The 15650-nt window shown below is 49.9% G+C and overlaps 2 protein-coding genes across 3 annotated transcripts in view; one reads left to right on the forward strand and one right to left on the reverse strand.

Moving 5' to 3' along the window:
• The window catches only part of Dpysl2 (dihydropyrimidinase like 2), a 103352-nt gene extending 98381 nt beyond the window's left edge, over positions 1–4971 (reverse strand). Inside the window, exon 1 of the mRNA XM_042285062.2 lies at positions 4426–4971. Coding sequence (XP_042140996.1) covers positions 4426–4767 — 342 coding nt within the window. The 5' untranslated portion in view covers positions 4768–4971. The remainder of the gene's footprint in view (positions 1–4425) is intronic.
• Positions 4972–5116: 145 nt separating this feature from the next.
• Pnma2 (PNMA family member 2) lies at positions 5117–14650 on the forward strand. 2 transcript variants are annotated; one of them, XM_042285063.2, is made up of 3 exons: positions 5117–5273; positions 9634–9762; positions 10037–14650. In XM_042285063.2, exon 3 carries the CDS (start codon positions 10421–10423, stop codon positions 11513–11515), a length of 1095 nt encoding a protein of 364 aa, XP_042140997.1. In that variant the 5' UTR covers positions 5117–5273; positions 9634–9762; positions 10037–10420; the 3' UTR covers positions 11516–14650. The 2 variants fall into 2 exon arrangements, with proteins under 2 accessions (XP_042140997.1, XP_042140998.1); XM_042285064.2 differs by lacking the exon at positions 5117–5273 and adding an exon at positions 5392–5814.
• The last annotated feature ends 1000 nt before the right edge of the window (positions 14651–15650 follow it).

Below are 15650 nucleotides of genomic sequence, written 5' to 3' on the forward strand. Positions count from 1 at the left end.
AAGCCAGATACCTCAGGTATCCTTCCAGGAGGCATCCATCTTGGTTTTTTTTGAGACAAAGTCTCTCACTGAGACCTCTGGCTTGCTGCTTTGACTAGGGTGGCTGACTGTGAGCCACAGGGATCTCCCCGGCTGTGTCTCCCCAGCTCTGAAGTTACAAACACACACCACCACAATCCACCGCGTGGTTTTGAGACAACATCTCACTGTGTACCCAAGGCAGATCTGGAATGTATTACATAGACCGATACCTTGAACTCATAGAGGTTTGCCTGCCTCTGCCTCCCAAGGGCTGCGATTAGAGGTGTGCACCACCGTGCCCAGCCCACACCCAGGTTTTTATGTCAGCACTGGTGATCCACTCAGGTCCCCAGGCTTATGCAGCAAGCATTTTACTGACTGAGCCATTTCCCCAGCTTGAGTCTAGAGGCCGGGAAGTCTAAGACTGAGGTTACACACCGTGAGCCTTCATCATTGCCATGTGACCTGGGAGAAAGCATCACATTGGCCAAAGAGGAAAAGCGACGCAACTCAGGAGTCTCGGGTTCTTGAGTCATCAGTGTTGACAGCATAAGGATAGGGTGTTCCCACTGGCCTTACTTCCCAACATGGCGCTACACAACGAATTAAGTTGCCAGCAAAGGTCTTAGGGGATATGTTTGAGCCACAGCAAGATGCTGCCAAGCTCAGCAGAGTTCTATAGAGCCCACTCACTGGCATTTGCCCTGGACCAGAGGACAGTTCCTTCCCCACCTCTGTGGTCTGCACAGGTTGTTCATGGCTAAATGGGCCTGGAAGTTCTTTGAAAGGGGTTCAGCATCCAGTATCCCAGAATGAGAGGAGGTTTCTGACCTAATGCATCTCTACTAGAAGAGAAGGATCCCAGGAGAAAGGGTGGGGCTCAAAGACCCACGTTCACTAGCAAGCAGGACTACTACCATGGTTAAGCACTGAGTGTCTTCCAAAGGTTTGTAGGTGAAATCTGGATCCTCAGGGAGGTGCTGTTACAGACCTTTAAGATGTATGGTTTGATAGGAACTCCCAAGGTTACTGTGGGTGTGCCCTCAAAGGGGCTCTCTTCTCTCTGTCTCTCTCTCTCTCTCTGTCCCTCCCTCCCTTCCTCCCTCCTTCCCCCTACTCCATGTTATATCCCCATTGCCAGTCTCATAAGGCAACCGGATCTTGGGCCTGAACTTCCAGAACCATGAGCCCAAGCAGATCTATCTGTATTTATTTCATAAGTGTCCCACTCCAGGTGTTTTCTTATAGTGATGTGAGCCTGACAAACACAGCGAAACAGCTGTCTGTCTGTTCTCTATCCCAAGAGGCTCAGGATCAATATGGTTTCGTTGCAGCCCAAACCAGCCTCTGGTCACACACATGGGAAAGAGAAGCAAGAAGATGGACACTCTCCTCGTTCCTAACCCCTCTACTGGCTTTTCCCCTTCCCCCAAACCTGGAAGCCTGGGGCAAGCCACTCCTAGGGTTTTGTGTTCACTCTTGCTCACTCTGTGCATCTCATGTCGCTAGTCCCTGGGAATGTATTCACTAGGCCCTCTCATCGCCCATGAGCTACGTGGCTAAGGAGCCTGCTCTGGCCTTTCTACAACAGAGGATTCTTGGTGTCATAGGTGAGCAAAATACTTTTTTCTTTTATTTTCCTTTTTTCTTCCTTCCTTTTTCCTTTCTTTTTTCCCCTTTGTTTCTTTGTTTCTTTCTTTTTTCTTTCTTCCTTTTTTAAACAGGATGTTGCCAAGTAGCTCTGGTGGGCCTAGAACTCACTGTGTAGCCCAGGCCACCTACTTCTGCCTCCACAGTGCTGGATTAAAGGTGTATGCCATCATGCCTAGCAACTCTGACCCCTTACCAACAGATTCAAGGGAGGAGAAGGGAACATGGCCCACTCCATCTACCCTTCTCTGTGCCAGAGCTTCTAGAAGAATTCCTTGAAAGCCTGAAGACAGCCCGCTGATGAGCTAAATCTAAGTAATGACCACTGGTTCTGTCAAAACAGTGAGCCAACTGTGCATTCTGAAGTCACCGTCATTATACATATATGCACACCCTCTTGCAAAACATGAAAAATTCATGCATTGTAAGCACCACACTGGGTAAATGCTGCTAGTTATGAATGACCAAGTCCCACAGGAATGGCCCTTTTGTGATAAATGAACCAGAGAGGGCTGCTGAAAGCCTGTGCCAGAACCAACCTCCAGAGCCAATGACCAGGAAGCTGGGGCAGAGATGGATTTGCAGGGGTTAAAACTAAGGATTGGATCTGGTGCTTTTGTCTTCAGATTGCCCCCTCTGTGTTCCCTAGATTTGCAACTTAGAGTTTATGTTAAATTTAGGGTGTGTTCCAACAATCGCTTGGGTCACCCAGCCAGTGGCTCCTCCATTGTCATGCAGAGGTCACCTCATCCGCCACTTTCGCGTGTCCTCTTACAGATTCTCCAGGTGTGGTTCTGTTTCCTGCAGATTGTCGGGGTGACCCTACACCGTGTCTGACTTGAGAGTGCTCACTCAACCTCGGTGCAACGTGGTCTTGACTTTCACCAACGTGCTCCCATGAGGACTCATTTTATACTTACCCCATTTTTACTACAAGGTACAATATTGAAACATCTGGGTTAGGGATGTAGCTCAGTGATAGAATGCTTGTTTAAGCACACACTAGTCCCTGGGGTCAGGCCCCAGCACCACAAAAGAAAGAAAAGATAGATAGATAGATAGATAGATAGATAGATAGATAGATAGATAGATAGATAGATAGGCAGATAGATAGGCAGATAGATAGACAGACAGAGCTGGTGGTCATGGTGGGTCACATCTGCAATCCCAGCACCCAGGAGGCACTGGGATTGTCATGAGTTCAAGTCCAGAATGAGATTCTGTCTCAAAAAAGAATGAAAAAAAAAAGAAAGGAAAAGGGAAGAAAGAAAAGAAGAAAGATAGAAAAAAAAAGAAAGAAGAAACTTTTCAATTGTTCTCTTGGAACAAAACAAGCTTTTTGGATTTAGATTCCAGTCGCCTCTTAGTGAAATATAAATTCAAAAATCAGAGGATGGGTGGGTGGGTGTAAATTAAGTGATTTTTTTTCCTAGAAGTGGTCCTAAGAGAGTCAAAAGCTAGAACACTCTGCTGCGTTAGGACGCAGGGACGCGGTGTCCCAGTCATTGCCCCAGAGCTGCTCTCTGAGGCTTTCTCTGTAGCATTCTCCGGGCAAGCCCCGCAGTGAGCATGTGCAAACTGCCCCCAACTTCTCCAGTAGCTGTCTGAAAGGAAGCACTTTTAGGACTAATCTTCCTCCTGCCCTAGAAGGGAAGGCACATGGAGATTCAATATAAAGTCATTCATAGACTGGTTTCTGATCTTCACCACGGGCATGGGAGAGAAGCAGCAATTGAGCATTAAGGCACTGTGCACTATAAATGATCAGCTGAGACATTAAAGCTGTGAAAAAAAATACACGAGTATAAACGTCACCCTGAAACAGAGGGACATGTGTGTAAAAAGACCACTCGATTTGAAATGTGCACTGCTGTGATTTACTGGACCATGTCAAACATTTTCTATGACCACGGATAACCAGGCTAGCCTTCTTTGTTTCTAATCAGGGAGTCTTGTCTCCAAATGCAAGCCTTCTTCCCCTCCCATCCTCTTTTTTTCTTTTCCTTTTTGGCTCTTTGAATATCATCCACGTAGTCTCTCCCCATTCCCAAAGTGCCTCCCAAACAGCGCTGGGGAAGCGCTCTGGGAAGCCCTTGCCGAGACACTTAGCAGAACTTTGTTCTCCACATGGGCTATCTAGCTTTTCTCGGTGACATCACGGCCTCCCCGACTCTTAACTGGCTGTGAACCGAGTCCAGGCACTGGTGACAGGCTCAGGGCGCTGGCCGTGGTCCTGACCTCAGAGCTCAGGACCGCGGTGCGGAGCGCTCCGAAGGCGGAGACCTTGCCACTCCGAGGAGCCATGTGAGCCCTTCCCCCCTCGACCCCAGGAAAGTCCTCCGGCCTTGACTGCAGCCCACCACTGCGCTCTTTGAGCTGCATCAAAAAAGGGTGGGGCACTGAGCCACAGCTGCAATCGGATGCCACCCGGGAGGATTTAAGAACAGCACAGTGGTCCACCCCAATCGCCACTCGTTGCCTCCAGCCCAGGGATCAGCTGGTCCCTGACGCGGGTTCCCCACCTCCCAGGCACAAGGAGGCGAGGGCAGCCTTTGTGGGCGCTCAGACGCCCACCGGCTAACCCGTGCCTCGCCGCACCCTGCGCGGTGAAGGGGCGGGCAGGGCGCGGTGCGCGTGCAGATGCGGGAGGCAGAGCTCCAAGCGCCGCGTGCCGGTCGCCACGCGGGGATGCTCGGTCCTCCGCGAGATGCCAGGGTTCAGCCCCGCTCTCCGTCCCCACCCCCCCATACCAACCTGATCGTAGATGTTCTGCAGGGCTTCCTTGCCCGAGGCCCGCCGGATCTCCACCTTCCGGCCCGATTCAACAGATGGCTCCCCGCTGGCACGCCGGCTCTGCCGGTGCGGGTCCGGGCCCAAGTGGGCGACATCTCGCTGCTGAGCCACCACCTGCCCTGAGCCCCGGCCCACCGAAAGCGAATCGAAATCGATGGTCTTGTTCTCCGAGGACCCTTCCACCGGGCAGAACATGCCGCAGAATTTCTGCCGGGGCTTGGGACTGCCCGAGCCCAGGTTTTTAAAAAAGGCAGGGACCTCTTCGTCCTCTGCCGCCTTCCCAGATTGCTTTCTCTCGGCCATGGCTCGGGGGGCGCTGGGAAGGATTTTCTCCGTCCGTCCGTCTGTCTGTGGTTCCCTAAGTCTCCCTGGCTGGGTGTGCACTAGCCTCTAGCTGCCGCCTCGGCTGCCGCTCCCTGCCTACCGCAAGGTGCACAGAAAGGATGGAGGGCTGGCGAGCCGGCGACCCACCCCTCGCGGTCCCTCCTCCTGACCCTGCTTTCTCCCTCCCTGCCCACGCCCCCCGGCGCCGCCGCGCCACCTCCGAGCGAGCGGCAAAGTTGGATCTGGGCGGGCGGTCGCTGCGGCAGAGGATGCTAGTTCCCGGCAACGCGGGGCGGGGCGGGGCGGGCTGAACGCGCGATCAGGAGGGAGGGCCAGGGAGGGAGGGGACCCAGAGGGAGGGGACAGAGAAGGGAGGGTACAAGGGGGTGGGGGGCACCCGGAGCCCGCGCTCCGGAAGTGAAGCGGCCACTCCACCCGCTAATGGATGCGCAGCGGCCGCCCAGCAGACAGCTCTCGGCGCCAGGGTGAGTGTTGGACAGCTACAGCTGGGCGAGGACCCGAGCGCGCAGATCCTGGCCCTGAGCCCCTCTCCTCCACCTGCCTCGCTGCTTTGCGAGGTGGCTCTGGAGCTCCCCTGTCCCCGGTTGAGGGCGGCGGGTTGGGGGAGCCAAGGGTCAAGCCTGCAGGCGTTGGGATGCTATGTCGCTGGGGAGGGGTGATGCTGGAAATAGCCAAGGGCTGGTCTCAGACACCCAAGTGCCCGACACCAAAGCTTCAGTTTACCCACGACCTGGGGGTTGCGGGGCGGGGGGACTTCAAGGAGCAGAGGAAAAGGAGAATAATCTCGCTGCTTGCAGCCGCGGTGGTTGGGAGGTGGGGCTCACAACATGGCGGGGACGGAAAAAGGCAGAGGGGCGTAGCGAAAGGGAGGAATGACCCGGAGGAAGATGCAGGCCTGTGGTGCATGGGGGCGTAGAGGAGAATGCAGGCTGCGTATCACAGCACTGCTCCTCAACGGTGAAACTGAGGACCCTCAACATTATCTGAAGGTCTCATGCCCTGCAGGTAGGCTACTGCCCCAGGAGAGGCCCAGGAGGGTCGGATTTGGTATCTCCCACCACTACACACACACACACACACACACACACACACACACACACACACACACACACCTGGTTACCACCATTCCACCCAAAATGGTTGAGGACTAAGCAGACTGAAGCTCACTTCAGGCACATCTTGTTTTCAGGACGCCCCGCCTAGCTCCCCCGCCCTGTTGCATACTGCGCCAGAGCCCCGCGGTTACCAGATGCTGCTTCTCTAGGGCGGCAGCGCTTTGAGCTAAGGGTCGCTCGATCGAGGCTTAGGGGAGGATTACATGCTGTGAATTATGCGCAGCCAAAGTGTGTGACGATTTGAGGAGGGTGTGTGTGTTTGGGGGGCGCGTGCGCGCGGTCCAGCCACGGTCGCCAGGTTGGAGGCTTTTCCAACCAGCATTCTAATTTTGGGCCCTTCCTTGCTTAATCTCAACCCCTGGTTCTGCTTCTGGTGGATTTAGGCCCCCCCTTGTTTTTCCAGAGTGGCTGAAACCTGCAGAAGCGTTGCCCATCCTTTAGGGGCCCCCCGGAGGGAGATCTGAGCATGCTCACTAAAAAGAATAGGTTTGGTCTATGACAGACAGTTTACTGCAGCATGTTCTCACCGGGCGGTGTGACCAAGAAATCAGGCCCATTGTCAGCCTTTGCTTAGGGAAGGATTGTATGCGGATATCAACGCCCCCGGTTGCCGGAGATAGTTTGATGGATGGAGTCACAGTTTACACACACACACACACACACACACACACACACACACACACACACACACTCCACCCCAAGCTTATGTAGGAGATGAGAGGACCCCATGTGCGTAGGGCCTTTGGACATCAGCACCGGATGTGCTTGGCATTTTATTAAAAGCTTCCAGTAGCTTCACTTGCCAATGCGTCACCAAGGCCCTGTGAGATGAGGGCTTTCATCGCTCCAGCCTTCCAGGTTAGGATAGGGGTTTAGGAGGGGTTTATGAAGGTCATGTGTCTAGTTTGGTAATTCAAGTGGGGTCTTTGACCTCAGAGTCTGGTTCCTTTAACAGGTTATCCTGTGGGCCCCCTTTATGTGAGAAAAATACGAAACCCTTGCGATCTCTCACATCCAAACATTTTTTCATGACCCTGTTGTACATCAAGGGTGTTTCACTTGGGGGTCTTTTTTTTTTTTTTTTTGGTTTTTCGAGACAGGGTTTCTCTGTGTAGCTTTGTGCCTTTCCTGGAACTCACTCTGTAGCCCAGGCTGACCTCGAACTCACAGAGATCCGCCTGCCTCTGCCTCCCGAGTGCTGGGATTAAAGGCGTGCACCACCACCTCCCGGCGGGGTCTTAAATTTTGGGGTGTGTATGTTAATTTATTTATTTATTTATTTATTTATTTATTTATTTATTTATTTATTGGTTTTTTTTGAGACAAGGTTTCTCTGGTAGCATTGGTGCCTGTCCTGGATCTCACTTTGTAGACCAGGCTGGCCTCGAACTCACAGAGCCTGGCTCTGCCTCCTGAGTGCTGGGATTAAAGGCATGCACCACCACCGCCCGGTGTGTGTTAATTTTCAATATATATACATACATACATACATGTATATGGGTGTTTTGCCTGAATGCACGTACATGCACCACATGCATGCCTGGGACCCTTGTAGAAGGTGTCAGATTCCTTGAAACTGAAGCTGTGAATCACCACATGAGTGCTGCTAGGAACCAAACTTGTGCTTTTAACCACTGAGCAATCTCTCCAGACACTTGGGGCTTCTTTCTTTCTTTCTTTTCTTTTCTTTTTTTGAAAGCCATCCCTTGTAGGCAGGATTACCTTCAGGGGAAGGCCTCACAAGCTAATCAATTTTAGTATGACAGTTTTTCTGTGGATCTGGGCATTCAAAGCCTTTTGTTTGGTTGTTTTTGTTGTTATGGAGACAAGGTCCTGTACGTAACCCCAGGTTAACCTCAAACTCCTTACACAGCCAAGGATGCTCTTGAATGTCTGATCCATCTGCCTTCGCCTCTTAAGTGTTGGGGTAATGGGCATTGCCACTATTGGCTTATGCAACGCTGGGGTCTAACTTCCTGCATGGTGGCAAGCACTCTACCAACTTGAGCTACATTCTTAGCCCCTCCAGTGCTCTTTCCATTTCTGATTCCTCCAAATACTCCAAGAGAAGGAAATTCACTCCCATATTTTACAAGGAAATCTCAGGTCTGGAGTGGTCCCAGGTCCCCATGCTCCCAGGCACAGGGTGAGATAGCACCTTGCTTCCCTGGTTCTGGCACACTGGAACAGCCTTTAGCATTTTCCAGGAAGATGGAAGCTGCTCCTGAGGCAGCCGCTGCCTTAGTTATGGCCAGCATCTGGGGCATATGGCCTCCCTCAGACTGATGGGAAATGTTCGGGCTAAGGGTAAAAATGGTTGTAGCATCCTAACATACACCCTATAAAGGTCTCTGAAAGGCACAGTCAAGTCAACATTTCAGTTGGTATAGCACAGTGACTCCATAAGAATGTGTGGTCTAGTGATGTTACAAATCTCTTAGTTTACGTAAGCACACTCTGTGATGTTCAGCCAATTAGAAAGCCACCTAAGGTGCTTCTCTGAAGGCATCCCCATGACTAAGTGACCATGCTGTCACAGGACCACTCCCTTTTACATTCTTAGGTCTCCCTTTCCCTGGAGAGCAAGCTGCTTCATGGATACTTCACTCTGGTGTGGGCATCTTTTCTGCTCTTTGCTTTTCTCTCAGTGGCCCAGTCCAATTTAAATGACAGGAAGTGTCTTAGTTCCTTTTCTGCCTCTGTGGCAAAGGATCATGACCAAGGCAACTTAGAGAAGAAAGCAATTATACAGCTTCAGAGGGTGAGTTCATGACCACTGTGGCTGGGAGTATGGCAGCAGGTAGGCAGGCACGGTCTGGAACAGGAACTAAGAGCTTTCTGATCCACAGGGCACCGAGATTGACAGTGGGAATGGTGTGGACTTTTGAAATCTCAAAGCCCACGCCCAGTGACACACCTCCAAAATCCTTCCCAGACAGTTCCACCAACTAAGGACCAAGCATTTGAATACATGAGCTATGGGGCCCATTCTCATTGAAAGCACCACAGGAAGAGTTGGGTTGGTAACTTACCATGTGTAACCCTGGAAAAGCCATGCTAGACACAGCCAAAGACGATTGGTTCGTAACTCCAGAGTGCACTTATTTTTCTGAGGTTCCATTTTTCTCTGTTATGCCCATTAAAAATCATTTTTAAATGTTTGAATGATTCTGTTTAGTTTTGTGTATGTCTTTTTCTTCTTTGGAGACAAGATTTCTCTATGTAGCCCAGATTGACTTCAAACTTGCCATCCTCCTGCCTCATCCTCACAAATGCTGGGAGTGCCCACACACACAGTACAGTTGGATTTATTTTTAAAGCTGGTTCTCATGTAGCCCAGGCTGGCCTCAAGCTCCCTATGTGGTCAAGAATGATCTTCAGTTCCTGACCCTCTTGCCTTCATTTCCCAAGTGCTGGGATTACAGGCATGGACCACCACGCCCAGTTTATGTGGTGCTGGAACTTGAACTCCAGGCTTCCTGCATATATGCCAGGCAAGCCCTCTGCAGACTGAAGAGTGTCCCCAGAACTAGATGGGCTTTTTCTTCAAAGAAGTGTAGCAACTATCTTCTTTAGGATGTTCCATTAAATTGTGCAGGACTCACCTTTTTTTATCCTTTCCTGAACTGTTACGTTTTTATTAAATGCATTAATCTTTATTACTAGATTTTCGGCCTAAAAACACATTATTCATGTTTGTGTGTAACAGGACAGCTTGATTTGGCTGAAGTTAAGACGCGCACACACTATTGTATGGAGGTGGGAGACATCTTCCTGAGCTGGAAACTGAATACATGGCCCCTTGATTCTTGAGGAACATTCTGGAACATATAAACAGGTATTTAACTAGGTCTCCTGATCTCATCTTTCGAATGGTGGAGGTCTCGAATCCTGCCCACTGGTGGGGCTTCAGGGTGGAGAGATGGGATTTAAGCTGGTCCCCACAGGCAAAAAGTACAGTAAGGAAGGAAGGGAGCTCACCAGAGTCGGGTAGACACAGGTGCAGTGGGAGTCATAGCCCTTGGCCCGCCCCCAGTCCCATTTCAAACTAGAATGTGGGTGTGTCCTGGGAAGTAGAGGTCTGTATAGTAAAAATGAACCTGTTTCCCTAGGAGTCCTTGCCATTTTGCTCTGTGACTCCCCAGCGCTTTGGGTGTTAGAGTGGACGCTGCCTCCCCACTGACTAGAGAGAGCCGAAGTGACAGGAAGCAGATGACGGGAAAAGCAGTTATCCCAGGTGCCTCACAGTGACGAGAGTCAGCACCACACAGCTGCCTACGGCTCTCAGAAACAGCATCGAACCCACTGCGGAGCCACAGGGCTGATAACTGCAGCCCACCCCCCGTCCACCTTGTAGTATCCATCAACTTTGCCGAGGGTCTGAAGACACCCAGGAAGTGCCTGGTTCTTGATACTAAGTAAAAGGACAAAGCCACCCACAAGGCTTTGAGCTGTGAGCCAGGCCAGGCCTAACCGCAAAAGCGTATCCTGAGACGATGGCAGTGGCACTGTTGGAGGAGTGGTCTAAGATCATGAGTGTGGATGACCGGAAGTCACTGATGGTGACCGGCATACCGGCGGACTGTGGTGAGTCTGACATCCAGGCGGTCCTTCAAGAGGCGCTGAAGTGCGTGGGCAACTACAAACTGCTAGGCAAGATATTCCAGAAGCAAGACAACACCAATGCTGTTTTACTAGAACTCCTGGAGGACACAGATATGTCTGTGGTCCCCAGTGAGGTGCAGGGGAAAGGGGGTGTCTGGAAAGTGATCTTTAAGACCGCTAACCAGGACACTGAGTTTCTCCAAAGACTGAACCTCTTTCTCGAAAAAGAAGGGCAGACGGTTGCAGGCATGTTCCGAGCCCTCAAGCAGGAGGGAGTGACTCCAGCCACCGCGACCTGCTCCTCGTCTGAGTTACTGGCCCATTTGGTGGGGCAGGCAATGGCTCAGACCCCAAGGTCTCTGCTGCCTGTGAGGTACTGTAAGCTGCGAGTATTCTCTGGGAGCACGGTACCTGCCCCAGAGGAGGAGTCCTTTGAGGTCTGGTTGGAACAGACCACTGAGATAGCCAAAGAGTGGCCCCTCCCTGAGGCAGAAAAGAAAAAGTGGATGATGGAGAGCCTCCGTGGCCCCGCCCTGGACCTCATGCACATCGTACTGGCGGACAACCCATCTGCCACCGTGCAAGAGTGTCTGGGGGCCTTTAAGCAGGTGTTCGGGAGTATGGAGAGCCGTAGGTCCTCGCAGGTAAAATACCTAAAGACCTATCAGCAAGAAGGGGAGAAAATCTCAGCCTACGTGCTCCGGCTGGAAACTCTGCTTCGAAGAGCTGTGGAAAAACGGGCTATTCCCCGAAACATTGCTGACCAGGTACGCCTGGAGCAGGTCATGGCTGGGGCCAACCTTAACAACGTTCTCTGGTGCCGGCTCCGGGAGCTGAAGGATCAGGGCCCACTACCCACCTTCTTGGAGCTGATGAAGGTGATAAGGGAGGAAGAAGAAGAAGAGGCCTACTTTGAACATGAGAGCAGGGAGGAGTCGGGGGAAAGAGAGGGTTATAGCCGCTGGGACAATGCAAGGAGCAACTGAGAGCTACCCCGACTCCTTCCACCTCTTGGGGGGCGCAGGGATAGTGTTTGACAAGGCTCATCTTGTTACGGTGGGGGTTTCTCTAATATACAGGATTGAAGACAAGCATTAGAAACAAGTCTTTTCTTTTTTCTTTTGTTTGGACAGGGTCTCACCTGTATATAGCCCAGGCTGGCCTTGAGTTTGCTCTCTCCCTGCATCAGGCCTCCCAAGATGAGTTCTGGAATTAGAGGAATGTACCACCGCTAAGTGTCCCATCTGGGCTCTAAGTAGATTGGTTTGGTGGACTCTAAAGTAGATTGTTAGTAAACACAAGACCAAGTTCCTAAAATACCTAAAACTCCTACCTGTACATTAGTTTCCTTTAAGCACACCAACGGTCAGCCAGATAGCTGGGTTGGTAATGCTGCTTGCCAGCCTCTTCAGAGGGGGTAATGATGTGAACAGGAAATAGAAACTGGCAAAGCAGGAGCCGGAGAGATGGCTCAGTGGTTAGGTGTACTTGTTACTCTTACAGAGGAGTTCAGAAACCAGCACCCACATGGTGGTTCACAGCCATCCATAACTCCAGTTTCAGATGATCCAACACCTTCTCTGGTCCCTTTGGGCACTGCACACATGTGGTATGCATACATACGTGCAGAGCACACACATAAAATAAAAATAAATAGATCTTTAGGGAAAAAAAAGAAGGCAGTTTAGGAGCATTTCAAGAGTGGGTTCTCTGACTCGTGAGTGCCACAAAGGAGCCCTGATTTCTCGTTGTCACCTTCATAGAGGTTACACTTTAGGGTGGGACTGGGACCTCAGCCAGACACTAATCCCTTTGTAAATAGCTTTAGAAGTAGATCTCTAGATTTTCATGATAAAAATGGCTTATATCTGTTCCCCAATTTTAGCCCATCTCCTAAATGATTTTAGGGTTACCTCTTCAGAGGAGAGAATTTTATAGTGGCCTTGATTGGGACTTTACTGGGTCTCATTAAGAGAAAACCAGCGGGGCAGTGGTGGCACACACCTTTAATGCCAGCACTTGGGAGGCAGAGGCAGGCAGATCTCTGTGAGTTCAAGGCCAGCCTGGTCTACAGAGTGAGATCCAAGAAAGGTGCAAAGCTACACAGAGAAACCCTGTCTCGACAAACCAAAAAATAAATTAATTAATTAAAAATAAATTTAAAAAAAGAGAGAGAGAGAAAACCATTGCCTTCTGGTCAGAAAAAAATGGAATCTACCACTTGCTTAGGTGGAGACCTAACATTTCAAACTAACCAAAACATAAGAGTTAATCCTGTTGGGAAGGTCCATCACCTGGCTGATGGATTGCCCATTAGGAAGGCGGATTCACCTAATTCCCTTAACGAGATCGCGTACTCTTTCTCCCCAGGATCTCTGCTATCTGTATAGTCACTACAGAGCCACCACAAAAGAAGGCATGGCTTTCTCTCTTCCTCTTCTGTGTCCCTCTGCAGGAAGGTTTGGTCCCCATGGTGGAAGGACCAACTCCTGCAAGCTGTCATTTTACACACACACACACACACACACACACACACACACACACACACACACGTAATGTTTTAAACCACATCAAGAAGACCAGTGTTGACTCATACCATAAAAGAATGAATTGACCTTATTTAAAGAAAAGAAATAAACAGCTTTTGCGATAAAGTTTGAAAGATGAGATGGAGTGGTTTGTCGGGACATTTCCTGTCTCACATCAGCAAATCCTGTTAGATTCTGGAAACTTCCTCCAGCTGTCATCTGTAGTTAAGCAGTCACAGGCCTTGTACTAGGGATCTGGGAGGCAGGCCTTCCTCTACCAGATGAATTAGGACCATCATGCCTTTGGGTTTCTAATGTCACCTGCAGAGTGTCCCCCTCCACACACCTTTCTTCTACTTCATGTAGCTGGTTCCAGAAGGAGCTGCAATATCAGTCTCTCGACCCATGGATGGTTCACCTGGTCTGTTACCAAGAGGTACGCAGCCATAGAGAGATGTCTTTGAGAAAAAGATGGACGTTTAGAGACATGCACAGAATTGGACGTGCACGGAGTGGTGTGACTGCCACTCTGGTCTGTTTAACCACAAAGACTGTAACTGGCCGCAGTGAGCAAAGCAGAGCAAAGGACCTCACAACCTGCTGAGGGCTTCAACGTGCAGTGTGTTTCCCATAAACCCCACTCCATCTGTGCGGCAAGCTACTCTTTGTAGAGTGGTGCATGTGTTTGTGGGGTGTGTGTCACTGGTGTGGGGTGCTGTGTTACTCTTTATAAAGAGAAAGAAGCAAAGGTCAAATGAGTTCAATGGTCTCAACACCAAAATGCTCAGAAGTGATACCTGGACAGAAGCCCGGAAGGGACCTTGGGAACCCGCCCTCCCCTAGCTGTGTATCACTCAAACGTGTTTTTCCTAGTTCAGTAGAAGACTGATTTTGAGCAAATAGTATTTTAAACTCCTTAAATCTCAAACACACAGCAGGTGGCTTAAAGTGTCCTGATGACCAAGTCTCAGCATGATCAGTGTTCACCCAGCTTGCTTTTGTTTCTAGACTGACCCATTTGCAGCAAAACCAAGTTCCCCTGCCGGCACTGGTGTGCCTATTTCAAGCTTTCTGTAATTGTACGTAGACTTGAAAATTGTAGTGTCTTGTGTGTGTGCCCCAGGTTCAAGTGCACTAGAACACCATGAACAAACAACACTTACATGCCAGGCAGAGCTCTGGCCCAGTTCATGCACAGCCTTGTGGTAGGTCCTTGTGTGCTGTAAGCAAGTGGCTTAGCTTCTCTGAACATCAGTTTCCTCATCTGAAAATGGGCTGCCATTAGGATCAAACGGCACAATGCCCTTTACGCACTTCAAGTAACGTTTTGGAAGTTAGAAACCCCTCGCCACACTGAGGGTCTTGGTATTTTCGTGATAGTTGTTGTCCGCTCGATGCATGCTCTCCTGACTGTTCAGGCTGTGTGGAAACAAGTAGAGATGTAACAGGCTGCCAGTCCTGATGCTCCCACCGGGAAGCATTTTAGCTCTTTTGCGCTGGCTGTCTTCCACATCTGGGATAAGTATTCCAGAAGTGCTTGGTGACCTAGTTGACTTGATTTTGAAATGATAACATGCTCTTCCGGATTGTGAGTTGGTGTAATTGAAGAATAAGAAGTTGCAAGAGAAGTGTTTTTTAAAAGTCATCATCTGCGGTGATTTATCTTTCTGAAATGCATTTGTCAACACCGCCTAACCACAGTGATTGTCATTATTGGCCACTATATCCTGACTTCATGTGGCTTTGTGTTCCTGAGAATGGCCTCACCATTGTCACTTATCAACAGGCTGAAAAATTAAATGTTACCCCTGTGAAATTATGAAATAAATCAGAGTTAGTGAAATCCTGAGTTTTTTTTTTCTACTTCCTATATAATATGTCTGAGTGAATGTTTGAAGGTGTTTCATCACTAAAAACAAAATCAAACTAAGGGGACTGGAGAGATGGCTCAATGGTTAAGAGCCTCTGATGATCCAGAGGACCTGAGTCGGTTCCCAGCACCCACATCTGGTGGCTCATATGTACCTGTATCTCCAGCTCCAGGGGATCTAACACCCTCTTCTGGCCTCTGAGGGTACCAACACACACATGGTATTCACACACACATATAAAAGTAATAAAAAAAATATTCAAGGAAAAGAAAGTTAAACTAAAGTCAAAGGCCTTGAACTTTTCTAGACAAGAAAACCTGTGAGCAGAGGACTACAGTAACTACTTGAGTGCTGTCTCCAGGGGCAAGACAGAGCTTGGCCCACCCATCATTAATTTCCCTGTTAAATGCACAGGTTCAGATGCAGATAACCAACTCACTTGCTCAGGAAAGTAAAAGCCCAGATCGGTTCTCCAGCCTTTGTTGTGCCAAGGGTAAGAGGACCTAAGGGCGGACTCTGCATTCAGGGCTGCAGTCAGATCTGTTCAGATCCTGTGGAGATCTGTACAGAGGGAGTGCCTCTTGCCTTTGGAGGCCTTGAAGTTGTGTCACCTCTCTGGAGTGCATTGGGAGAGCATTCCATATTGTGTAGACACACTGTGACAAATCCATTAGGAGTGAGTGCCCCAAGGGATGCCCTGCTCCACATCTCCATCAGGTGAG

The sequence above is a fragment of the Peromyscus maniculatus genome, chromosome 9 (assembly GCF_049852395.1).
Source record: "Peromyscus maniculatus bairdii isolate BWxNUB_F1_BW_parent chromosome 9, HU_Pman_BW_mat_3.1, whole genome shotgun sequence".
NCBI lineage: Eukaryota > Metazoa > Chordata > Mammalia > Rodentia > Cricetidae > Peromyscus > Peromyscus maniculatus.

Excerpts from the sequence above, each read along its gene's own strand:
- Pnma2 (XM_042285063.2), top strand. The coding sequence starts at position 10,421 with ATGGCAGTGGCACTGTTGGAGGAGTGGTCTAAGATCATGAGTGTGGAT.